Source organism: Chanos chanos, chromosome 5 (assembly GCF_902362185.1).
Source record: "Chanos chanos chromosome 5, fChaCha1.1, whole genome shotgun sequence".
Lineage (NCBI taxonomy): Eukaryota > Metazoa > Chordata > Actinopteri > Gonorynchiformes > Chanidae > Chanos > Chanos chanos.
Window position 1 is genome coordinate 28106613 of NC_044499.1, and position 26245 is coordinate 28132857.

Genomic DNA, 26245 nt, shown 5'->3' on the forward strand with positions numbered 1-26245 from the left:
AACCTCCGACCAGAAGTTTTGGACGTGTGGGCAGAGACAGATGGCATGAAAGTAATCATCTGCTGAGGTTGGACAGTGTGAACATATATTACTTTGGCTAAAGCCCATGCGGTAAAGTTTGTGAGTGGTAATGTGGGTTCTATGAAGGACTTTATACTGATTAAAAACATGGGATTATGCCACAATGGAGTATGGATAGATGGTGAGAGACTGTAATGGAGAACTTCATTTGACTTCCACCAAGCGGTTAGAGTGGTGCTGATAGTGTTGTTTTTGTAACAGTTGTGAGTTTTTATGGATTTATCTATAAATGGGAGATTTTTGATGCTCAATTCTTTAGTTAAAGTATTTTCAATGTCTAGCCAAGGTGGATTGGTGTTATTTGTCCAGTGGTGAATGTACAGTAATTGGTGTGAGAGGAAATAGTAAAAGAAGTTTGGGGCCCCAAGTCCTCCATATTGTTTGGGCTTTTGGAGTGTAGATAGTTTAATTCGTGGTTTTTGTTTTTTCCAGTAGAATCCAGTGACTGCGCTATTGAGAGAGGAGAACCAGCCCAGGGGTGGGGTGACAGGCGTCATGGCAAAGAGGTAGTTTATTTTTGGAAGGATGTTCATTTTAACAGTTGAAATTTGGCCAATTAGAGATAGTGGTAATTTATTCCATCTTTCCAGATTGTCTTTTATTTCTTCTAGTAGGGGGGTGAAGTTCAGTTTGAATAATTCGTTTAGATTTGGAGAGATGTGGAATCCAAGGTATGTAATAGATTTTGCTGTTCGTTTGAAAAGGGGGACCCCAGCCTCAGCATCCCAGTTGATCTTGGTTATAGGCAGAATCTCTGATTTTGTCCAGTTGATGGAGTAGCCAGACACCCTACTGTAATTACTGATCAGAGTTTTGACTGCTGGAAGTGAAGATGAGGGGTTTGCAATGTATAACAGAATGTCATCGGCATACAAACTGATTTTATGGTGGTGTGAGTTTGATTGGATGCCTGAGATATGGTCACATTGCCTAATCGAAGCAGCCAGTGGTTCAATGAAAAGTGCAAACAGTAATGGGGACAATGGGCATCCTTGTCTAGTACCTCTTTGTAATTGAAATGGTTTTGATATAAGTCCATTGGTTATAACAGATGCAGTGGGTGAATTGTATAGTGTTTTAATCCAGCTGGTGAAATATGGCTGGAATCCAAAGTGATTAAGGGAGGTGAAGAGAAAGGACCAATCTACTCTGTCAAACGCCTTTGCAGCATCAAGTGTTGCTATAAAGAATGGTGGTTTGTTTGGAGAGGTGCTATTTTTATAGAAATTGGTCAGGTTAAATAATCTTCGTGTGTTTTCTGAGGAATGCCTCCCCTTAATAAAACCGGTTTGATCTATGTATATTAATGATGAGATTACAGATTCCAATCTGATTGATAAAGCCTTATAATTTTTATGTCTGTGTTTATTAATGATATGGGCCGATAGTTGGAGCATTGAGTGGGGTCCTTATTTGGTTTTGGGATGAGTGTAATATAGGCAGTGTTCATATGATGGGGAATAGTGGTATTTTGGTGGATTTCAAATATCACTTTAAAAAAAAGAGGTGAAAGGAGAGGCCAGAACTGTTTATAAAATTCTGCTGGGTAGCCATCTGGTCCCGGTGATTTATTGTTAGGCATGAGATGGAGTGCTCTGGTGATTTCTTCCAGGGAGAGAGGTACCATTAGATTCTCTGCTTGGGTTTGAGTTAGTTTAGGTAGGGAGACATTCCTCAGAAATGTTTCGGCATCTTTAGGCGAGGTGCTCTGGTCTGAGGTGTAAAGATTTGAGTAGAAAGATCTAAAAGAGCCATTAATTATGAAGGGGTTTTGGGTTATATTTCTGGATGGGTCTATGATTGAGGTAATGATAGATTTCTCTGTTTGTTGCTTCAGCTGATTTGCTAAGAGTTTACCTGTTTTATTTCCAAATTCAAAATGTTTTGCGGGGGGAGGGATGTGACGGGTGTAACTTCTTCTCCTGAGTCTCTTGTTCCAGGGGTCTTCCTTCCCATTACTATCTCTTGTGGAGATCAGCAGTTTTCCCTCTGGGCTATGGTTGAGTCTGGGGCGGCAGGTAACTCTATGGACTTATCTCTAGCTCAGCGTTTTCAAGTTCCTCTAATGCACCTTTCTGATCCTCTCACAGTTACTGCCCTTGATGGTCGTCCATTATTCAATGGCAAGGTAAGGCAAGCCACTGCCCCCCTGCGTCTCCAGATAGGCAGCCATCAGGAGGAGCTCTCCCTGCATTTGATCCAGTCCCCTGAGTTCCCAGTAGTCTTAGGCATCCCTTGGCTTAATCACCATAATCCTCACATAGATTGGGCCACAGGTGTTATATTAGAGTGGGGACCTACTTGCCATGCTACCTGCCTCTTTTCCAACCCTTTGTCTCAATCCTTAGAAGCTTCTGAACCTCTTGACTTATCCTGAGTTCCTGCAGAGTACCTGGACTTGAAGGAAGTCTTCAGCAAGAAGAGAGCCACTACATTACCTCCACACCGGCCTTATGACTGCTCCATTGATCTACTACCTGGCACCTGTCCTCCTTGCGGCCGGATATTCTCTCTCTCCCTTCCTGAGCGGACTGCTATGGATAATCATATCAAGGAGGCCCTTGCCTCTGGATTTATTCATCCATCTACCTCTCCAGCCGGGGCAGGGTTCTTCTTTGTGGGGAAGAAGGATGGAGGGCTTCGCCCTTGCATTGATTATCGAGGCCTCAACAAGATCACTCTCCGCAACCATTAACCTCTTCCCTTGATGTCCACTACATTCGAGTTGCTCCAGGGAGGGGCTGACTGGTGTTTTTTGTGTACAGGTGCTGCTGTGGTCCTTCTGGCCAGTTGGCACACAGTGATGTTGACAGATGGACATAGATGTTCACAGAGGCAGCATGAGTGTGTATGTGTGTTCTCATGCATGTGTGTATAAATGAAATGGCTGGTCTACAAATTAAATGTATGAATTTTTCTCTGAATTCCTGGACCTGTTTCAAGACACATTTCATTGTTCACCAATATAGACAGCATAATTAGATTTTCCATTCATATCATGTCAAAGTTCAGAGGATTTTTCTATTTATTCATTCTGGTTTTCACTCATTCATTGTACCTCCTGGGTCTATAACAAAATCTTTGTTGACTCAGGAAGGTGAACACTACTGACAGCCTCATCTGGTGCCCGTCAAATCACTGCTCCAAGCTGCCCTTTAGAAGCACACTGTTTCAGAAGGAGATGGAATGTTCTAGAGAGAGCAGTCTTCTTTCTGTATGGGTGTCCACAGAGTCCTCTGTGCCTCACGTCCAAAGGTGGAACTCTCTAATAGCACAGCGCTAATGGCCTGTGACTTTTTGACCTCGCTTTAGGGAGCGGCAGTACACCGAGTCTCAGACCAAGCAGCTACACGTGACAGTGCTATCATACACTGGTATCACTGAATCATGCACTGATGTCACTGAATCATACACTGATATCACTGAATCATGCACTGATATCATTTAATCATACACTGATGTCACTGAATCATACACTGATGTTTGGGTCATTGTTTGAATTTGTGAATGAGTGAAGTCCTGGGCGGTCGTACAATCCCCGTTGTGTGTACACCAGGTGTACCTGCCTCTGTCACTCACAGGTCTGTCACTCAATACACACTCTGAGAGAGGACACTCAGAGAGGACACTCACAAGACACTGAGTTACTCCAAACTTATAAACAGCCTTGGTCTCTGTCTTATAAATGCAGACACTTTCCTCCAGACTGGTCTCTGTCCTATAAACATGGCCACTTTCCAACAGACTGGTCTCTGTCCTATAAAAGCAGACACTTTCCACCAGACTGGTCTCTGACCTATAAACACGGCCACTTTCCACCAGACTGGTCTCTGTCCTATAAACACGGCCACTTTCCACCAGACTGGTCTCTGTCCTATAAACACGGACACTTTCCACCAGACTGGTCTCTATCCTATAAACACAGACACTTTCCACCAGATTGGTCTCTGTCCTACAAACACGGACACTTTCCTCCAGACTGGTCTCTGTCCTATAAACACGGACACTTTCCACCACTGGTCTCTGTCCTATAAACACGGACACTTTCCACCAGACTGGTCTCTGACCTATAAACACGGCCACTTTCCACCAGACTGGTCTCTGTCCTATAAACACGGCCACTTTCCACCAGACTGGTCTCTGTCCTATAAACACGGACACTTTCCACCAGACTGGTCTCTATCCTATAAACACAGACACTTTCCTCCAGACTGGTCTCTGTCCTACAAACACGGACACTTTCCTCCAGACTGGTCTCTGTCCTATAAACACGGACACTTTCCACCACTGGTCTCTGTCCTATAAACACGGACACTTTCCACCAGATTGGTCTCTGTCCTACAAACACGGACACTTTCCTCCAGACTGGTCTCTGTCCTATAAACACGGACACTTTCCACCAGATTGGTCTCTGTCCTACAAACACGGACACTTTCCTCCAGACTGGTCTCTGTCCTATAAACACGGACACTTTCCACCAGACTGGTCTCTGTCCTATAAACACGGACACTTTCCACCAGACTGGTCTCTGTCCTATAAACACGGACACTTTCCACCAGACTGGTCTCTGACCTATAAACACGGCCACTTTCCACCAGACTGGTCTCTGTCCTATAAACACGGCCACTTTCCACCAGACTGGTCTCTGTCCTATAAACACGGACACTTTCCACCACTGGTCTCTGTCCTATAAACACGGACACTTTCCACCAGACTGGTCTCTGACCTATAAACACGGCCACTTTCCACCAGACTGGTCTCTGTCCTATAAACACGGACACTTTCCACCAGACTGGTCTCTATCCTATAAACACAGACACTTTCCACCAGATTGGTCTCTGTCCTACAAACACGGACACTTTCCTCCAGACTGGTCTCTGTCCTATAAACACGGACACTTTCCACCACTGGTCTCTGTCCTATAAACACGGACACTTTCCACCAGATTGGTCTCTGTCCTACAAACACGGACACTTTCCTCCAGACTGGTCTCTGTCCTATAAACACAGACACTTTCCACCACTGGTCTCTGTCCTATAAACACGGACACTTTCCACCAGACTGGTCTCTATCCTATAAACATGGACACTTTCCACCACTGGTCTCTGTCCTATAAACACGGACACTTTCCACCAGACTGGTCTCTATCCTATAAACATGGACACTTTCCCCCAGTTCAGATCCAAGTGGTTTCCAAAGGTCATATAAAACGCTTCTGTCGTGTCATGTAGCTCATATAAAATACTTCTGCTGTTTCCGTGCACAGTGGGCAGTGCATGTCCTCTATTTTAGACATCATGGCCTCATAAGTTCAACTGTGAATCAGCTTTGCCAAAATGCAAACAGGTTTCAATTTTATTTTTTTAATTATTTCTACAGAATCTGTCTGTAACTGTTTGGTTAATCACAGACAGCACCAAAAGACATCAGCTCGAACTACCTCCTGTCCTCTGGCTTTTGATGTTCAGCTATGTGGAGTTGGAGTTTGAGAAGAGCATGTCAATCGCCCATAAATGTTTCTTGGTTTGTCTTTTTTTTCCTCCCAGGAGCAGCTCTTAGTTGTCTCGGCCCAGGTTAATATACTTACTATCTATATGGTGGTTTCTGAAGGGAGAAGGGAAGTGGAGCAGTGGGGAATACAGTGTCTAGGAAACCCCTCTCTGGAATGTAATCTTCCCCTGAGACACACTTCTTTAGTTTTCGCTGAACTAAAACATCCATGTCCTTACTGTGGTTTAGCCAATTTAAACATCCAGGGTAAGTGAGTCCAACAGATTGGACAGACAAAGAGGGCAGAGATGAGCAGACTCCCAGTTCAACAGAAAACAAACAGAAACTTTAGAAATTCCAGGAGGGAAAAAAGAGGAGACAGGGGAGGACGGAAAAACAACATGGTCAAAAAAATGAGAGCAAAGAAAGAAAAGTATGTGAGTGTGGGGAGGGGTGGGGTAAAGAAAGCCACTGAGAGCCTGAGGAAAAGGGGTAAACACAAGGTGGCAATAGTGAAAATGAAAACTATAAAAAGGAATCATTAAGTCTCTTAGCATTGGCTGAGGTTGACAGGGCTTGAGACCCATCCAACAGCCCCTCTCTATTCTGGCCAGCAGTCTCAAACTCCCTTTCCACTGAGGGGGGAACAGTCCAAAATGCCAAGGGACAGCCAAAACCCTGCTCCAACAAATTAACCTCCTTCCTACTGCTAAATGAACCTGCCCCCAGACACAGACGCAAATAAAATAACTTGTGATGAATTTTCTAGAACCCTCGTAGCATCCTCAGACTGGCTGGCAGAGAATGGAAGTAGATAAGCAGAGAGGAGGAGAGGAGAAGGTGTAGTGGGGAAGATAGGAGAAGAGCCAGAAGATTAGCACAGTGAGCCAAGGCAAAGAGATCACCGCTATATTGTCACACGACTGTCTGCGGCTGTAGCTTTTGTTCATGGTGAAAAGTGAGCACATACTAAAATTTCTCTAGCCCATGCAGACGCACAGAAGATCAACTGACTGATGATATAATTTCAAAAGGAAAACAGCAACAACAACAACTACAAATAAACAAATAACAAACAAAGAATGGACACTCCGATTACATTTTTTGTTATAAATGTCATTTCTTTTTAATCAAAGTGTGCTTTATAAAATAATCCGTGAAGCTCTGAAATTAATTACACACAGCAGCACATGTGGCTGATTGCTGAGCCAGTGAAGAAGATCTATTGTGAGTGTTTCCCTGTGAGAAAGACTCTTAAACACAATAAGATCACGGATAAATCAGGAATGAGATTCACACAGTGTCCGGCGTTAGCCTGGGAGACCTCTGGACAAGGACAAGGAAGAGGGTTTCACATCAACTGTATTCAATTCACACCAGGGCAAAGACGAAGAAGCTTCACACACAGGAGGTCCTGTCTCTGCTTCCCTGTGCCTGATATAACATAACTTCTTCCTTCTTCCTAGTTCAATTAACTCTATTAGCTAAGACAGGAAGAGAGAGAGAGAGAGAGAAAGAAAACAGTGCATGGAATAAAAAACTGTTGCAGTACTGGAATATAAGGTGAAACAGGGAGGGTGTGGTAAACTGTCAGTGAAGTCACATACCTCAACCAAATAGTCAAATGATAGTTTACAGAAGTTATTTGGGAATTATTTAAAACTGATATAATCAAATAATACCTCAATAAATAACTTTCAAAAATACAATCACTTCTATATTTTCATATGTATTAAAAAAGGAAAGCTCTGTATAATGGATATCTTTCTAAATTTGAAAAAAAAAAAAAAAAAAAATCATTCCAGATAGGGGATGTACTAATCAGACTCAGACCTGGTCTGGCACAGTTTGCAGATGGAGAAGTTCTGTATAGTTGAGTATACTTCTGTCTTTCAAAGCTGGCTATGATTGCATTCAGTTACTTTGCAGCTCCACCATCCTAAAATTACAAACAGTGACTTCATTCTGTGCGAAAAACCTTCTTTTCTAGAGTTGGACTGAGGTGTGTGTTCCATGGGAAGACTTTGCATATTTGTCTTGCTGGTGAGGTATGCTGCGATGGACTGGCGACCTGTCCAGGGTGTTTCCCCGCCTTTCGCCCTATGTGCGCTGGGATAGGCTCCAGCACCCCCCGCGACCCTAATCAGGATAAGCGGCTTAGATAATGAGTGAGTGAGTGAGTGGTGAGGTATGTCATTTTCCCCTTTAAAACAGGCATAGTGCTTAGAGAGGCCAGAGTGTGTCTGAGCGTCATGGGAAGGAAATTCAAAATTCAGCCATCCCAGCCAAAGGCCCGGCCTGTCATCTGGTAGAATTTCATGTTGAAGGGCCTGTAGAAGTCCCGCAGCCTCTGCACCACCTCAGGGTCGATGTTGGGGTGGGTCCGCCCCTTCGTTTTGCCCAGGCAGCGGGGTTTGCTGCTGCCCTCGGCCTTCTTCAGGCAGGGGAAGCCCTTGGTCTGGTTGAAGTAGAAGTGTTTGTCTGTGATGATCCTCTTGAGCCCCAGAAAGTCTTGCACATGGCCCAGCTCTCTGGCCGGGTCGCTGATCAGACATTCCCCACTCACAAACAGAATCTGGGCCATGGGAAAGAACTGGAGCCAGTTGTCCAAGTGTTTGGCGTAGATGCCAATTTGGACAGCGCTCCACGAGGTGTCGATTAGACCTGTGGTCCTGTTCTTGAAGGTCAGGCTCTCGAAGGTGGGAATGTCCAGTTTCTTGGACAGCGTCTGGGTGTAGTCAGAAATGGCCCGAGTGACAGGGTCCCGCACCACCACGATCAGTTTGGTGTCTCGGGACATGCCATAGATCCGCGCTGGGGCCTCTCGTGTCACAAAGTAGCTGGGGGTTTTCTCCATGGTGATCTGACCCTCCAAAGTTTTCGGCATCAGGTCCCTGAGGTGAAGAGAGAGATGACAGAGGTCAAGATGACTGTCTACATGTTACTCTGCAGGCACTATAGGAAAAAAAGAGTCAACTGACGAGTTATCTGACATTTAAAGGAGAGTGAAGTGGCGTAGAGAGCAATAAGGAATTATTGACATCTAAGAGAGGCACATTAGAGCATCAAAGACCTACAGACTCAGGGGCACTCATCTGTGTGCACTCATCTTTCAAAGCTTCTCTCTGTGCATCTGTTTGTCCCAAGGATTCTCCTGTGGGCCCATTAAAACACCTACATCAGTACATGATCCCAAGAACAGCCATGCTCTCTCATTGCCTCTCATCCCAAGCCTTCCAAAACAGCTAGGTAAGACTGTTATCTAGAAGAAAAATATCCTCCAACTTACTGGGAATTAGTTGCTCAAACAAGAAAAATGTTAATCTTCACCATGTGTGGCACAAAGCATTTCAAGCATATTTTCTAGTACATTTTTCTTTTTTTGGGATAATGTTGCCTTCTCGCCCTTTTTAAAGTTACTAATTCCTGGTGCTGTCTGAAGTCCCTGTTATGGGGCACGCCCCCATCACTCCATGACAGGTCAAATGCCCTGTCATACACACCACATCTGTAACTGACTCTCCCTCCCGTCTAGATCTACAAATAATTGCATGGGAACGTAGCACACATACAGATCCATGTGACCTCCTGTACAAGCTGCCCTTTATTACAGGATGCCCAGTGATGGGCAGAGTGCTGTGACCAATGTATCCTCTAGAGCCCGACCGATATAGGATTTTTCAGACCGATACTAATCTCGATATTTGAGGATATAAAAACATGATAATGATGTATCGCCCGATATTCTCCTTCTTCCTCTTTTTTTTTCTCAGAAACATATAACATAAACAAATATTTTCACAAACATTTGTTGTGCGTAGTTATTTAGGAGTCCTCACCAAGATAACATGACATAATGCAGTTTAAAAGTAAACTTGTTTTATTGTCATAAATAGAACTTTGAACAAAACTACAACAAAATATATTAAAGTTTTGATGAATAATGCAGTAAACTAATACAGTGACCTAAAGTAAACGCTGCTGTTGAATGCCTCTAGCCTACATAACTGTTTGCATTGAGGACTTGCGACTTTGGGATTTCACACGACAGGCTTGAAAGAGAAGCCAGATAACTTTGTTTGGCTACCAAGCCATGTTAGATACCTGTTCAGCTCATGTTTATTTACGTGTCCCCTCTGGTTTAATAATTCCCAATGCACTCACTGTAACTACAGACATGCGAGTCACATATATATTTACCATTGTTTCATTTAGGCAGAATAAGTTAAATGCTACAGTTTAATCGCTCGTTAGCAGCCTTCCACTGATAAACATGGCAATAGCTAGCTTTGTCCGTAATCTAATTTAGCAATGGACAGCGTTATAAGCTGCTGTAAGCGATGTTTGCAGAGAAGTTTTAGAAGTGACGAGGGAGAAATGATAGGACCGTTGTTTGTTTACTCATTAGAACTGCCACACTATTTCATATATAAACCTACAATTAATTTTGCCAACAGCTAAGACTTCACCACCCAACTACCGTAATGTTAAATGTATTTTTGATGTTTGACTGACTGCTCAAGGTTACTGCAGTAAAACCAGGTACATTTTACTGCAGTTACCAAGTACTGCACTATGTACAGAAACAACCTTTATTTTATCTTGTTTTTGTTTTATTCCTATTTCCTATTTATCTTATTATATTCTACTTTTTTATTCTATGTTGTGTTTGAAGTGTGCTGACGGTGTTGTTGCGACACTTGAATTTCCCTCGGGATTAATAAAGTATTTCATATTCGTATTTGTATTCATATGGCTGACATGAATGTCATTATGTGGTTAAAGGATCCATCTTCTGTCTCTTTTTAATTGTCGTTTTACCGATTTATCTGTAATTAGCTCATATCGGCCGATAATATCAACACGCTGATTTATCGGTCGGGCTGTAGTATCCTCCCACAAAAACAGTCATGTGTGCTCTCTACTATTCCCCATCCTGCCAATATACATCTATGTGATTCTAGAAGTGCTACACAGTCTTACTTACCACTGCACTACCCAAGAACTGGAAAGGAATATTCGAACATTAAAAATGACTAGCATTCCCTGCACAATCATCTCCACCACTCTGTGGTCTGCCTCTTCATCCAGCACCATCAGGACAGAGACCTGGACCAGCGCACATAAAAGCTGGTCATATTAATGATTTAAATGCAGGCCTCACTTTACCATTTAGACCCTCGCAAGGACTCCCTCTTTAAAAATTCTCACAGGCACGAATACCAACCTTAATTATTTATTCTCTCCACTGCTGTGGGAGGGCTCATTATGACAGGATGAGTGCCCTCCCCCTGCCTTGCCACGGCAACCACAAAGCACTGCACATGCCAGCATCCACACAGCCGTCACCTCCATGTTCTTATGTATACAGTTCATTCTCTCAGGTCAGATTGGTATATGACCCCTGTGCCCATGGTCAGTGCATTGGAGGCATGGACTGATGTTGAAACTTTTCTGAGACTGGCAGTGAATGATAAATCTGACTGGTGCACAGAACCGTGTGGTCACAGGCTGCCTAACATCTCAGCTGAGGATGCCAGTTTGGTCAAACAAAACAGGATTTATCATCATGATCAGCACATCTGTAATGCTACCAGTCACATACGTTAAGAATCAAAATTAACTGACCGATCACAGCATATGGGTGATGAGATCAAACCTTGTAATTTATGTACAGGGTCTTCCCCTGTCTCACTTGGTTGTCTCTCCAGCCCAGCTCAGACGTGAAAGGTTCTGATACATTCTGCTGTGCACACTGTGTGAATGACTGGTAAAGTTTGTCCACTTTAACAAATAAAAGGAGATATATCAAAATATCCAAACAGTTGAAATATGCTTTAGATGGCTCACTAGTTTGAAAGGCTATGTTCACTTAATTTCTTAAAGTCCAAGCTGTTGTGGATGACCACACTAAAACAGCCACAATCACTCTCTACATTTAACACATGAGCACAGCAAAATGGCCTCAGTTAAAATGTTACCATACCAGCACAGTGAAAAGGCCTTAGCTAAAATGCTACCATAAATGTACAGTGGAAAGGCTTGGTCAAGATGTTCCCTTATGAGTACAGTTAAAGAGCTTAACGAAAATGTTTCCATATGAGCACGGTGAAGAGGCCCAAGTTAAAATGTTACCATATGAGTTGGGTTAGGGTTACGGCTCTGGCAAGTTCAGACTGAACATGTCTGTGACAGAGAAATGGAAATGCAGCCCAACCTCAATCCATGTCCCAAATACCAACATGACCTTGCGCCATGTCTCTGCTGCCACCTACATCTGCCCTGATTTGATTCCGTTCTGCCTGTATTACCTCTGGCCCATTGCTCTTGTGAGTCACTGAGACACTACCACGGCAACCTTTCACACACTCGCCGCCAAACTAAGATGGAAGTTTCAGATTCAGTCCATTCCATTCCAGTGACGTAGCTGTGCTGCTCACGTGATGCCTTGTCTGATCTAGGTGTTTTATTTTGACAGAGAACACTGCGTTAAGCATCAAAGAGCAATTTTTTTAAAACTACATAACTAGAGCGATCATTTTGAGCTCGAGCCACAGGTTAAAGTGTGTCTGACACTCTAAGAGCCCTGTGTGGATGAGGGACGCAGGAATCAGTGAACTGCTGTCCTGATGATGTGTCCACACCAGCACTAATCCTGTCAGTTATGTACATAGTCCATCAGCCAAAGACAACACAGCACTCACACACACACACACACACACACACACACACACACACAAACCTACGCACTACACTACATATTTATTATATGAAAACCCCTATGTAAAAATATATTTTTTATATTACATATACGTTAAATTAACCTGTTTATCCAGAAAGATGGATTACATCATAAATTTGTCTTGCTTTGAAATTTAAAAAAACATTGAGAAAATACATGTTGCCATGAGGAGTAGGGTATGTCATTGTGTGAAACAGACAGCTATAAAAAGTTGCCTCAATCCTACAGACTGTTTTCCACAGTCAGATACACAAGTCTGTTTGAGCCAATTCCTTAGTATTTCAAAATCCTGAAATGACAATCTAGAGAGGGAGAGAAAGAGAGAGAAAGAGAGAGTGAGAGAGAGAGAAAATGACCGTTAACTGAAAGATGCCAACGATAAATGTGCATTTTCTTCCACTCTCGGGGCAGTGAACAGGCATGCTGTCTGACTGATATTTATTAGCAGTGAAGGTGATGTAACACATGAAAAGGTTTCACTTCCAAGCACTTCAAAGATTAACTGGCGTTGCTGGCCCTGCTTTGATGTCTTTCTTACACTGTAAAAATGACTGCCTGCTCTCCCCAGGCCTCACCAGTTGAACTGTACTGGGTTCAGAGAAAGGTCTGTGTGATCTGTCAAAACTTTTCTTGTTCTGGTGTCTCCTGTTTCCTGCTGGGGTAGCACATGAAGACCAACACTTCAATAATGCTGGAACCAGTGGCCTCAGCAGAAAATGGAAAGTACAGAGAGACTCTGAGCTTTCAAAAGAATAAACTTGAAACAATACAGAACAGGATGACTGCATAAATGATGAATTCGTACAAGCAACTGTAAGAACATGTAAGAAGACACACACCTTCCCTCTTTCATTCAGACCTGTTATGCACTGTCTTCAGAAGAGACCCAGTCTTCTCAGTGTCAAACAGGTAGTGATCATGAAAGATCTACAGACGCGTGGCCTATTATTATTATTATTATTATTATTATTATTATTATTATTATTTACTCAATGGTTGACTGTCCTGTTGTCATTTTATATTTTATCTTTGACAGTCCTGTTCCCGTACTAGACATCAGTGTGAGGTGTGCTGTGAACTGGTTCCTATGTCAGGCCATGGGAGGAAAACCTGTGGAGCATGTACATGTGTGTCTCCTGGTCTGGCAGTAGAGCCAATTAAAAAACATGATGCTTTTTTACCTCCAGTACTATTTGACTGAATGATTTAACAGTAAACTTTACTCACTGATGTGTCACTGATGGCATACTGCTCAAGTCTGTCAGTATTTATATATCTTTCATGCTTGTGATTTTCTGTTGGATTTGATTTTACCTCACTTGATTCTTTGCCCACTGTCTGATCTTGAGATTCTGTGGAGGGGCAATGGGGTGTGTAATCTCTGACTAGGGTTGGGTATCGTTTGGTTGTTTCCCGATACCGATGCTAAAATGATACTTTTAAAACAATGCTGGTGTCTAAACGGTGCCTGAACTGATACTATAAAAAAAAAAGCACAAAATGAAGGTCAACGACATTAAAGAATTGTGATGACAGTGACAGAAGACCCAAGTGCAGAGCTCTGGCACTTTAATAAATCAGTTCAACAAATCCAAATCAGAATCCTCAGGAATAGTCAAAAACACAAGACAAAAGGACACAAGGTCAAAAATCTAATGGAGAGCAAACAGGAATCAAACAATCCAAAATCGAAAGACAATGAGCAGGGTCAAAAAGGCAGGCAAACAGGTCAAAACACATGAACAGAATAACAGATACAATCACCAAAGAAACGTTCAATAGAGCAAGCTCAATACCTCACAAAGAGGTGCCAGTAACTGCAGTCCTTAAATCCCCCAGTGGTGATTAGGTGAATTTGCTGCACGTGTGTTAAAACTCAGGAGACTCAGAAAGTGTTCATGGCTGAACAGAGGACTGGCTGGAGGCAGGTCTGACAAGAGTGGCTTTTTTTTTCTAAGGCAAATTTGAACTTCAAATTGAACAAAATATTAACTGTTATGACCCTGAGTCATAAAGGTGTATTGTTTTGCGTGCTGCTGTTTTTTTCCCCCTGCCTGTGTGTGCTGCTGTTTCCTCCCCTGTCTGGTGTGTTTTCCCCGTATGTCTCTGTCCCTTTAATGTGTTGATTTGCAGGTGGCGGTCGGGGATTGGCCCACAGCTTGACGGCGCCGGTTTTAAAAAGACGCTACATCCAGATGCCAGTTGCCCCCGTTTTTCCTGGCCAATTTGACTGTGTCTTTTTGTTGTGCTTTTCGCTAACTCGTTGTGTGTGTTTTTCGGAGAAATATTCGTTGTATAGATTGTAAATCTTTACTTGTGTGTTTGTAATTTTCGTTGTGTTAGGTTCTGGTAGATGTCCATTGTAAATAATTTTCGTATGAACAGTCCGGGTAGTTGTAGGGGGTGTGTGTGAAGCCATTTTTGTTCATTCTTCTTTTCTCCTGTTTTTTCGTTAGGGAGGTAGGTAAGAATTCTGTATTTTCTTTTTCTTTTATTTTTGGGAAGTAGTTTATTTAGTTTGGAAATTATAGATTGTTTTGGTTGTTGTTTTGGCCGCGCTCACCCCCGACGCTCTTCACTACCACCTTTGTAAATAAATCACTTTTTGGATTTTATTCGCTGGCACGGGTCATCACTGGGAATACGGAAAGGGGAGTCACTTTTGTTATGCTCGGTAACCCCTAGGCTGGGCATAACATTAACTTAACACCTTAAATATATAATTATGAATAAATAAAAGCACTTAACAAATTTACATAACAAATTCACATAATAAATAAAACCTAACTCAACTAGCCCATATGTCCTCTAACAGTCTGTTTGAAATATTTCAGTCAGGCTTCAGGTGTCTTCACTCTACTGAAACTGTGCTTACTAGAGTAACTAATGATCTTTTATTAGCTGTGGACACTGGTGCTATTTCTATTATAATTCTGCTTGATCTGAGTGCAGCATTTGACACCGTCGATCACAGTATATTGTTAAAGTGCCTGGAAAATCAATTTGGCATTCGTGGCCTGGCGCTCTCTTGGTTTAAATCTTATCTCTCTGAGAGAAAGCAGTGTGTCTCCTATAATAATGTGACCTCTGAGTACCGTGAGCTTAACTATGGTGTTCCTTAGGGGTCAGTCCTCGGCCCACTTCTATTCTCTATTTACATGCTCCCTTTGGGTGACATTATTTGCAGTTACAACATTAACTTCCATTGTTATGCTGACGATACTCAGATTTTCTTTCATATCCAGCACAGTGACCACTCTGAATTGGCTAACTTTGAGTTGTGTCTTTGTGCTATGAAGGGTTGGATGTCTTCAAATTCCTTGATGCTTAATGCAGTCAGGACTGAAATGCTGGTCATTGGTCCCCCTACGCATAAGCATCTTTTTTAGTGATCTTACCCTAAATTTTGACAACTGCATCATCTCTCAAAACTCTAAAGCTTAAAATCTTGGTGTGATTTTTGACTCTAGTCTCTCGCTAGTCACTCATATCAAAAACACAACCCAAACTGCCTTTTATCACCTCTGTAATATCACGAAGGTTTATCTAATTTCTATAGGTAAACCTTTCTAAGTGTGGCTGATGCAGAAACCATTGTTCACGTATTCATCACGTCTCACCCCGATTACTGCAGTGTGCTGTATTCTGGCCTGCCTGCCTGTATTACCAAAAGTCTTCAGCTGGTCCAGAATGCTGCTGCCAGAATATTGACCAGAACAAGGAAGTTTGACCACATTACACCTGTCCTGGCTTCCCTTCACTGGCTCCCAATTCATACAAAGGCAGATTTTAAGGTCCTCTTATTAACATATAAAATTTTACGTGGGCTTGTGCTGGCCTACCTATCTGACTTAATTACACCCTATAACCCCCCTTGTGCCCTGTGCTCTCAAGATTCTGGACATTCCAAGTCGTTCCAAGAGTTAAAAAGAAGTCCACTGGAAACCGAGCCTTTTCCTACCACTCTCCCTTCCTCTGGAATGGTTTACCTAAAGAAATGAAGGAGGCAAACTCTATACATACCTTTAAAACCAGACCAAAAAAAGACATCTATTTTCTCTAACTTATGAATAATATAATTTTGATTTGACTTTGTTATATACATGTAAAGGCCTTTGAGACTATAAATAGTGATACTGGGCTCTAAATAACTTGTCTTATTATTATTATTACTACAATAATTTAACACTAAATAACAATTACAGTAATAATAACAGCAAAATAAATTTTTGTGTTTGAATTCTTTGTATTCTACAGACTCCAGCTTCAAACTTCACCCATTCTTTTGCAGAAATATTATCATATTTGCTTTCTCCGGCAAAATACACACCTCTCCTGACTAATTGCATGTCCTGCTAGGATCAACAATTGTCCCCCCATCACCAGGGCCATGGACACCCACTCTGCCGGGGACAGGGACGCCCCTCACTGCTGGGTCCAGGGACGCCCATGTTGCCAGGGCCAGAGACACCCACACTTCTGGCTGATGTGCTTGGGGTCACACAAGCTGTTGAACACAGTGCATCCCTCTACTTTCATGTGTATCTCATGCGTTGCCAGATGCTTCATTAAATTTGACATGTTCCCCTCTTTACATGCGATTGTTTTTAAACATTTGTTGCACATCCTGGTGTTGGACATTTTGAGTGAAATACAGCCACACTTTGGACCATTTAGCTTTAAGCATTTTGACCATGTTTAAGGTAACTACCAACTAACAGTGGGTATCTGCTGCCGTCAAAGCAAGTGTAAAGTTAACTAGCAATGGCACGTGACGTGCAGTGATGCTTCTGTTGCCTGTAATGTCCGTTTCGGAGGGCAAATATTTCAATCAACAGCTCAGGCACTTAAGTGGCACCAAAATGAGGCCTGAAATCTGCATTGTGATTCGGTCCTATACCAATCATATAGGAAGTGTTGCCATATTGGTACTGGGTTTGGGTACCCAACCATATCTCTGTCATGGGTGCACTGTTACGGACAGACTGTTGAGGAGAGCACAACCATGGAGAGTGAGAGCATAACAAAAAAATACGACAGAGTAAAATTTCAAACCAATTTCAACGCACACGCACACACATACACACACACACACACACTGTAATAACACTTCTGTAAATGATCTGACATTCCATTCTGAAATTTCTTTTTTTCTGTTTTTTTGGGAGAAGCCAAAATCTCAGCCCTGACTTGGCCCATACAGCGTGTCAGGAATGAAGACAGATAACGTGTTAGAATAACAACGTCAGTGATCAGAGCACACACACAGACACCTCCTCTTTTCACTGCTGTTGTTCACACACAGCTCCAGACACTCACTGAGCAGGGCTCTTTGCCTTTTCCTTTTCCATGTCAACCACTGCCATGCCATTCTAGTAAAAATTTTATAGAGTCAGCTTTACAGTATGTTCTTATAAATTTATCAGCAGTGTCTTAAGCTGAGAGGTTTCTCCCCAGTTTATTGCATAAGGAGAGGAGAAATAAGCTGTCTTTGTGGCATCTTCCTGGTGAATTATTTACCTTCTTTAACTGTGGAGGAAGACAGAGTTAGAAATAATACACCAGAGTTGTCTGAGAGCACCTCAAGACTTGAGAGTCTCTCAGACAGAGAGAGAGAACATCCTCACACTCTTGGTTAAAGCCTGGTTCTCGGCTGTACTGTGCAATGAAGGAATAAACAGTCAAACACTGCATTCACTGCTCTTGCCTGGTCTCTGGGGAAAGGTGTACTTGGCTCTGAGTGTGGAGAGTGCCTGTTTGAGACAAGTTAAGTGCAACACTGTTGGATTTAAGGTGTCTCTCGGCAGTGACCCCAAAAGTCGGGAAAAACAAACAGAACAAAATGATATGGGTACAGACAGAGCGATGGAGCTGCCCATGCCCTCTGAGTGCATGCGTTTGGCCGTCCACCGCTCTCCAGTGCCTCGCCTTCATTACTTTTTCATGCAGCCCTGACCCACTTGTTTCTGAGCCGCAGCAGAGTTTTAAAAAAAAGAGAGGTGGCGTCAGCTCAGTGGAGGGATTAGCTTCGGCAAGACGGCATCTTCCTTTTCCTCATCTCTTTCTTTTTCTTTTTCCGCCAAGTCAGTTGGGAGGGTCTCAGGAACTGTGAGGTGATAAGACACTTGCATGTCGAGCCTAATGCTCACGCTTGCGTTCCCATGAATTGTGTTTCTTTCAGCATCAGCTTAGGCCTCCACTGCTTATGTACCCAATTAAAATTTCAAGTGGCAAAATTTGCTGCTTCTTTAATCAAATTTCTTCTGCCTGTGGTAGAACGTCTCAAACAAGCCCCAAATTGATGTCCCTCAGTGAAATTCAGTCTGTATTCATATTCCTGTTGTCTTTATCCAAACGTGTTTAAATGAACAAGTGAAATTCTGTAACCTGAGTCTCTCAGAGCCTGAGGATCAGCTGACCACACCTGGGCCGAGCTGGCTCAGTCTGTGGACAGTGTCTGAACTGCTTCCCCACCACATGGGAGATTATTTTCTTTGAAACGATTTGGATCATTTCTGATCCTCCCCAAAAGCTCCCGTTTAAAAGCTTTCCTTTCCCAGTCAGTTTTTTTTCTTTTCTTTTTTTCCTGGCATTGCTGACTATGATGAAGAGAGCTGTGGAAGTGTGATGGGCCTGGGGCAGCCACAAAAGCTTGTGATTTATAAACATTTGGGGCTGAAGCCTGGGACCGGATTACAACTCAGTGGCAAGTGATGAGAGTCCCTCGGACGCAGACACAGAGTGTAAAAATGTTGGGACAGGCAAAACAAGCAGTCTCTGTTTCTTCTCCGTCACATTGCATTGTACTGCCCTGAGTATGGCACTTTCAGACGTCACAGCATATTTAAGGGTACAGATGAATCCTTATCCCCTCTCCTGTATGTGCTAACAAAGAACGTAATAAGCAGTGAATAACGCTGTCATAGAAAGGACACAGAGGGTGATACACCTCAAACTTCAAAGGCTTTTAACTCTCACAGGACATGGGCCACTGCTGAAAAGATCAGTGAGATCTCTGTAAATAAATAGAGCTTCATAACTACAATCATATTCTGTATTCTAAACAGAGCTTTGTATCTATGTTTGTATTCTGCATTCTAAACAGACATGCTTTAAATGTGACTTTAGAGGGATGAGAATAATGTGTTTTCTGTCTTAATCTGATTGCTTTCGCTAAAATCAAGACAAACCGTGTAAACGTAAGAGTCAGAAATCTCCTGTTCTCTACACTAACTACGTTTCAGACAGCTGTTGCTCCTGGATCCGGAAACCTTCTCGAAATAAATATCTTACTTCATGTGAGTAAGATGAGGTATTATCAAAATGACAAGAATCTGATCTTACTATTAGCTTTGTACAAAAACGGCAGTGCTGCTGATTTTAATGGAGTTGAACTAGCTCTGTAATTATCTGGTAGCCCTGATCATTCTGGAAGAGGTGCACCAGATCCACACTGACATACTAACTCCCTCCATTTTAACACAGCTAAAACAGCTCTGTGTTAGCCTGCTAAATCCAGTCATTTTAACATAGCCAAACCAGCTTGGCTCTAACACTCTGGATCACTGGGACACAGATAAAACCAGCCCTGTACTGGCATGCTAAGTCTGTTCATTTTAATGCAGTTAAATGCACTCAAGGCTAAATGTTCAAACAACACGGAATGGCTTGTGCAGTATTAAGTGTTTACCCAGTTCTGACTGGACGGACAGAGTTGATTAGTGCTCAGGGAATGAGTCCTTGAATTTGTTTGCAATCAGAGTTCAGTTAGAGTTGGCCCTTGCAGTCTGGGGTCTAAGCTATACGACACAAGGATGCTGCACATGTTGTTTCCGTTTTATTACAGGACTGAGGAGGAGAATTGAAAGAATGGCTTACGTAAGTAAATATGCCTGAAAACAAAATGAGCGTCAGGCACACCGGCAACAAATGAGAACTCCTCTTTTAGTGGAAAATCCAGACTGATCTATTCACAGTCTGTTCCAAAGCTATAAGAGTGTGGTATGAGTAAGACAGATGGAGCTCCCCACATCTGTGCCATGTTAAAGCATTTCTACAGCACTGTAACATGTCCATCTATATGACCTTTACACACACACACACTCACACACACACACACACACACACACACACACACATGCACACACAGGAGTTAGCCATCATAAGGTGATGGAGTCAGTATTAGCCTATCTAGCAGAACCTGAATGTGATCAGCAGTGATTTGCTTTTGTCCTGACACTCTCTGGTTCAGTTTTCACTGCCATCTGTTCGCTATCATAGAAGGGCATGTGTTAGACTATCTATGTCTCCTCATAGCACAGAGTGGAGAAGAAGAGGCCTCTGCAAAAATATTTATGTATGTGTGTGTGTGTGTGTGTGTGTGTGTGTGTGTGTGTGTGTTGAGGTATGTGAATGTGTGAGAGAAAAGAGAAAGTAGTAGTGTGTGTGTGTGTGTGTGTGCACGTGTGTGTGTGTGTGTGTGTGTGTGTGTGTGTGTTTGTGTGTGTTGAGGTATGTGAATGTGTGAGAGAAAAGAGAAAGTAGTAGCATGCATGTGTGTGTGTATGTGTGTGCACGTGTGTGTGTGTGTGTGTGTGTGTGTGTGTGTGAGCGTATGTGTCTGTGTTAGAGGTGGGAGAAAAAATTGATACAGTGTAGTATCGTGATATTTTTCGGCACGGTATTATATTGATACAGCTGTGCCAAGAATCAATATTTATTTATTTATGGCTTCCAGAATACAGCGAGCGAATAATGACTTTTTTCTTGAAATGTTATGACTATTCTCATTAAATTACAACTTTATTCTCGTAATATTATGACCTTATTCTTGAAATCTCAGAAATTTTTCTTCCTAAATGTGGCCCTAATAATCCTTCATACATTTTAATAATATAAGGGAAAAATAAATCACAATGTATCGCAGAATTGAATCGTAATACTTGCGGTATTGTAAAATGTAAAGAATGGCAATAATATCATATCATGGCACAAATATTGTGATAGTATCGTATTGTCACCTCTGTGGCAATTCCCGACCCTAGTGTGTGTACTCTGTGGCAGTCTTAACCTGCTGTATCAGTGTCAGTAAAACCAGCACCTAAGGGAGACTCGTTCGATTCACTGGGGTCTCAGCGATAGAGAGACAGTGAGGATGACAGTACCAAGCTGGGCTCTATTCAGTCTAGTTACTGTACTCAGTCCAGTCACTGTACTCCTTGAGGGTATTTATAGTGCCAGACACAGAAATAACACATGTTGTGTGGTCAGGATGTTTGGATGTACAGCTCTGGATCCAGTGCTGATCTCTTCACCACTGCACTAATTTAGAACCATCATCCATCACTTCTGCCTAAAATCCACAGAGATAAGGAGGGTAATGTCATTTTCTTTCCTCCTTTTTTCTACAGACTTCCATATTAGTGACAGAACAGAGAGTGCATGAAGGCCCTAAAGCGCACAACAAATTTACAGATAATTAAACGATCTATTACAGATTTTTATGATTGCTTACACACTTGTTGCGGAATTTCGCTCATCGTGTCAAACTCTACACACAAGCCAAATAATACACAGCACTCGGAGATAAACATCTCACTTCTATGTCAAAATGAAACTCTGAAATCAAAACCTAACCTAATCCTTTTTCAAAATAGCATTGTTGCAACAAAATGATACACACATGCGCCATTTGAATTATTCTTTGAAAGCAGCAACAACACACTGGTGTTCTTTATATATAACACTTCTGTCTTTAGTTTTTCCTGTACCTTTTTAATTTTCTCATACAGGCCTCTGTAAAAGATTGTTCCAGTACAGTACATCTACTCTCATTTCAATGAACACACAAAAAAGAAAAGCTTCAGAAGAAAAATATATAAAGCTTATTTTTTTTCGCCACTGTAGGTTTTTACAACAAGAAAACACAAAGAAAAATAGAATTGCAGTACAGTAATCTATACAATATGTTGCGCTAAACTCAAAAACAATTACAGTAAAATTACAGTGCAATGGTAAACAAAAATTAGTATTGTAAGGAAGTGTAAGGGATGAGGTGGATGGTTTATGGATCCTGCCTTCTGTGAGGGTCTGGCCACATCATCTCATTCACATCACAAGCAATATCATCCCTGGCTGGGCAACAGGGAAAATATCACCTTGCATGCCATATCCAACCCTGGACTGACCCCACCTCAATGTCTCCACATGCCTCTTCCATTGCTTGCAGAACAGGCAGGCGGGCATGTGGTTGGTGGTCATACACAAAAGAATTCCTCGTAGGACTGAGAAATGGGGAGTAAGGGAGCAAGTATACAACTGTGAATTTATTGTTGTTGGTGAACGAGTCTCAGACCAGTGCAGCCTGGTGGAAACTAACATTATCCCAGATCACAACAAACCTGGGCTGCTCTGGTCTGTCCAGTACAAGTATGTAGTGCATCCAGAAATGTGATTTTGTGTGCTGTGTTGTAGCAGCCTAGGGTGGCATGGCGATGGAGAACACCTTGCAGACTCCTTGCAGGAGCCCCCACTGACACCTCACCCCCACCAAAAGCTTACCTGATGTCTATTTGTAGTGCTAAGGCTCAGACTGTTTGGTTTTCAATTACTGTATAAGCGTTTTCATATGTGTTTGGATGTTGCCAATTTCAGGTATGTTTTGCATTTATAATAGAAGTGTTTTCCCAATGATTACAAGAGGTTTCATCCATGAGCAATGTGTCTAATGTAAGACACAGTGTGTAGTGTTTTGCAAACAGTGTGTCGCAAAATTGCAAACAAAGTGCAAAGCAGAAAGTGTGTTTGTAGTTTTGGTGCCTTTGTTTAAGGCATGGTTACAAAAGTTAATGTTTTGGTGCTTTTGTCCAGGCATTCACTTCCAATGAGTAAGCAATCGGCAAAAAGTGTAATGACTCTCTCTCTCTCTCTCACACACACACACACACACACACACATATACACACGCCTTGCTGGGTACTAGCTGTTTAACTCCTTCCTCCTTTTCTCTCTGTCTCTCTCTTACACACACACATACACACACACACCCCTAGGTACCTTGCCGGGCATTAGCTGTTTAACTCCCCCTCTCTCTGTCACTCACTCACACACACAGCATGCAGTCATAGCACCCAGCTCCACCCCACAGACAAGTGCTCTGAGTCCAGCCCAATGGAGTCTTTGTGTACCAGGTGCTACTCCAACAACCAAGGACAGAGGTGATAACATGCTTAGAGCTTGTGTGTGTGTGCGTGTGTGTGAGTGTGTGTGTGCGTGTGTGTGTGCATGCGTGTGTGTGCATGTGCATGTGAGCGCATACGCATGTGTGTGTGTGTTATCCATCTTTATGCAGGACCGACTCTAAATAGTATGTCACCTCTGGAGTATGAGTATGACATCTCTGTTAAATATAAATAGTACCATATTAAATACAGGAGTCTGACATCTCTGTTAAATACGGATAGTACCATATTAAGAACAGGAGTCTAGTGCACAAATATACCCATTTAGCAATATGCTGCACATCAGTTCTAAGCACAATATTACACACATCTGAACACAGCTGCCCTTGACATCTGACCCTCTGCACCTGCATAGCCTCACTGCCACACAAACGCAAGAATGGGTCAAACAGAAAGAGAGAGGAAGAGATGTTTTGGGAGGGGAAGTCAGACAGGAGCCATTCTGCAGAGAAAATACATGCAAATCTTTCACTCTTCTCTCGCTTTCTCTTTCTTTTTATGTTGACTTTCTCTCTCATTCTCTCTTTTCGTTCCTCTTTCTTCTTTCATTTCTAACTTCCCACTATCCATCCATCACCTCTTTCCTCATTTCCCTCTTCCAGCCTCCCTCCTTCCCTCTTCTGTTTCTCCACTTGTGTGTTTCTCTCTTTCTCTGTGTGCCTGCCCTATTTTTTCCGCACTCGTTTTTTATTAAGTTTGTGTCATACAGTCCTATGTCATTCTGGTCTGAACAGGAATTTTGGACAAGGAAATTAATTGAAGCAATAAAAAAAAGATGACTCTCTCTCTTCCCTTTCTCCACTGCACCTTCTCTCACAAACACATCACGTTGTGGTGCCAGGCTGCGCTGATGCCAGTCTCCCATACTCTCACTCTCCGCCTGCCACTGCACATGCTGGAAATGCTCTGACCACACAGCTCATGTTAGCATCTTTAACTCTCGGCAGAAATTCTTTACCTAAAGAAAGAAACGCGTGTGCAAGCTTCCTCTCTGTCTCTCTGTGTGCTGCTCTTTCTCTTTCTCTCTCTCTGCCTGCATGCCACAACAGTGACCAGATGCCAACATTTAAAGGAATTGTTATGGAGTAGCTTTGAAAATTTCATGAGATTTTCCCAGTTTCCCTTTTACACACTGAGCCGAACAAATAATGAGGTTGTGACAGTGAGTGAAGGCCATGCTTTATATGTGTGAGAGGGAGAACGGTGTGAGAACGGTGTAATCCAAGGCCCTGTCTCCATTCAGGGTGTGGGGTGTGTATGTGTGTATGTGCGTACGTGTGTGGGTGTGTGGGTGTGTGGGTGGGGGGGCTGTCTGGACAGAACAGCAATCACAGGAAAGAAAAGAGATGGATGACCAGCAACTGTGGAAGGGTACGTATGCAAAACACTGCAGAATGGAAGATGAAGAGAGAGGGAGAGACTGCATGAGGTGGTGAAATAAAGTTTGTCATTACAGCAGTCAAAATGATACAGATAGCAAAAATGATCCAGGACTGAGCCCTGACTCTGACCACAAACAAACTGATCACAGAGAGACTGAGAGAAAAGTATTCCCACTCAATGCATGGCATGACTGGATTTCACTCCAACCACTTCTCCTCTCTCAAACCAACTGTGCTTTGTATAACACATATGACTGCTGAGATGGTGTGTCTTTTAGGGTGAGTCATGATGGGAAGAGGTGTGATGCGGTGTGATGTGGTGTGATCCAATGTGATGTGATGTGATGTGATGTGGTGTGATGTGATGTGATGTGATGTGATGTGATGTGATGCGGTGTGATGCGGTGTGATGCGGTGTGATGCGGTGTGATGCAGTGTGGTGTGATGTGATGCAGTGTGATACGGTGTGATGCAGTGTGATGTGATGTGATGTGATGTGATGTGATGTGATGTGATGCCATGCAGTGCGGTGCGATGCCATGCGGTGCGATGTGGTGCGATGTGGTGTGATGGACTGTTGAGATGGTGTGCCTCTGTGTTAGAGTAATGATGGGAAGCTGTAGAAGGTTAACCAGCCATTTTAAATGTGAACATTGATAAATTAACAGTTATCTGCATGAAAAATGTAATCCTGCATCCCCCAGTGCAGATGGGAGAGCTGTATTTTCAAACGGCGGTAAGACGTCTCGTACCCTATGTCATCTCTCACACATAATTAATGACCTTACTCCTTTAAAGCTGTCTGATCACTAGGCAACCCCACACCCACCACTCCAACTAAGGAAGGTGATTACAAATAAGCCACAATATTTGTTGCCATGATAATGGCAAAAGAGGTGTTAGAGAAGGAGGGGCTATGAATCGTTAACGATTTATCCAATCAATGAAGACATTTGTTGTCAAGTTTTCAAACTGATGTTTTCAGGCCCAAAAGCATAATAGCACAGAGAGAAGATCATATGGAAACATTCTGTGTGTAGGCAAGAAAGACTCCGCCATCCTTGAAAGACAGTTTCTATGAATAAATATGGAGCATAGAGAAATGGCGATTAGAAAAATAAATAGTGGAAAGGCTGCCAAGAGGACAGGGTGGCTTGTACAAAATTCCTCCAGTAGGAATAAAATGCATATTAACAACATTCATATTCATACTGACAGAACTGTTAATATGCAGCATCTAATTTACATATACATTAATGCCAGTACATTTTATATAGGAGCCATGGAGAAGAAGGATAATCAGGATTATC

General features: G+C 42.5%; 1 protein-coding gene across 1 annotated transcript in view; it reads right to left on the bottom strand.

Annotated features, from left to right (window-relative positions):
- Positions 1-7843: 7843 nt before the first annotated feature.
- The window catches only part of LOC115812366 (heparan sulfate glucosamine 3-O-sulfotransferase 3A1-like), a 29539-nt gene continuing 11137 nt past the window's right edge, over positions 7844-26245 (bottom strand). Inside the window, exon 2 of the mRNA XM_030774846.1 lies at positions 7844-8465. Within this exon, the coding sequence (XP_030630706.1) occupies positions 7844-8465 (622 nt within the window). The remainder of the gene's footprint in view (positions 8466-26245) is intronic.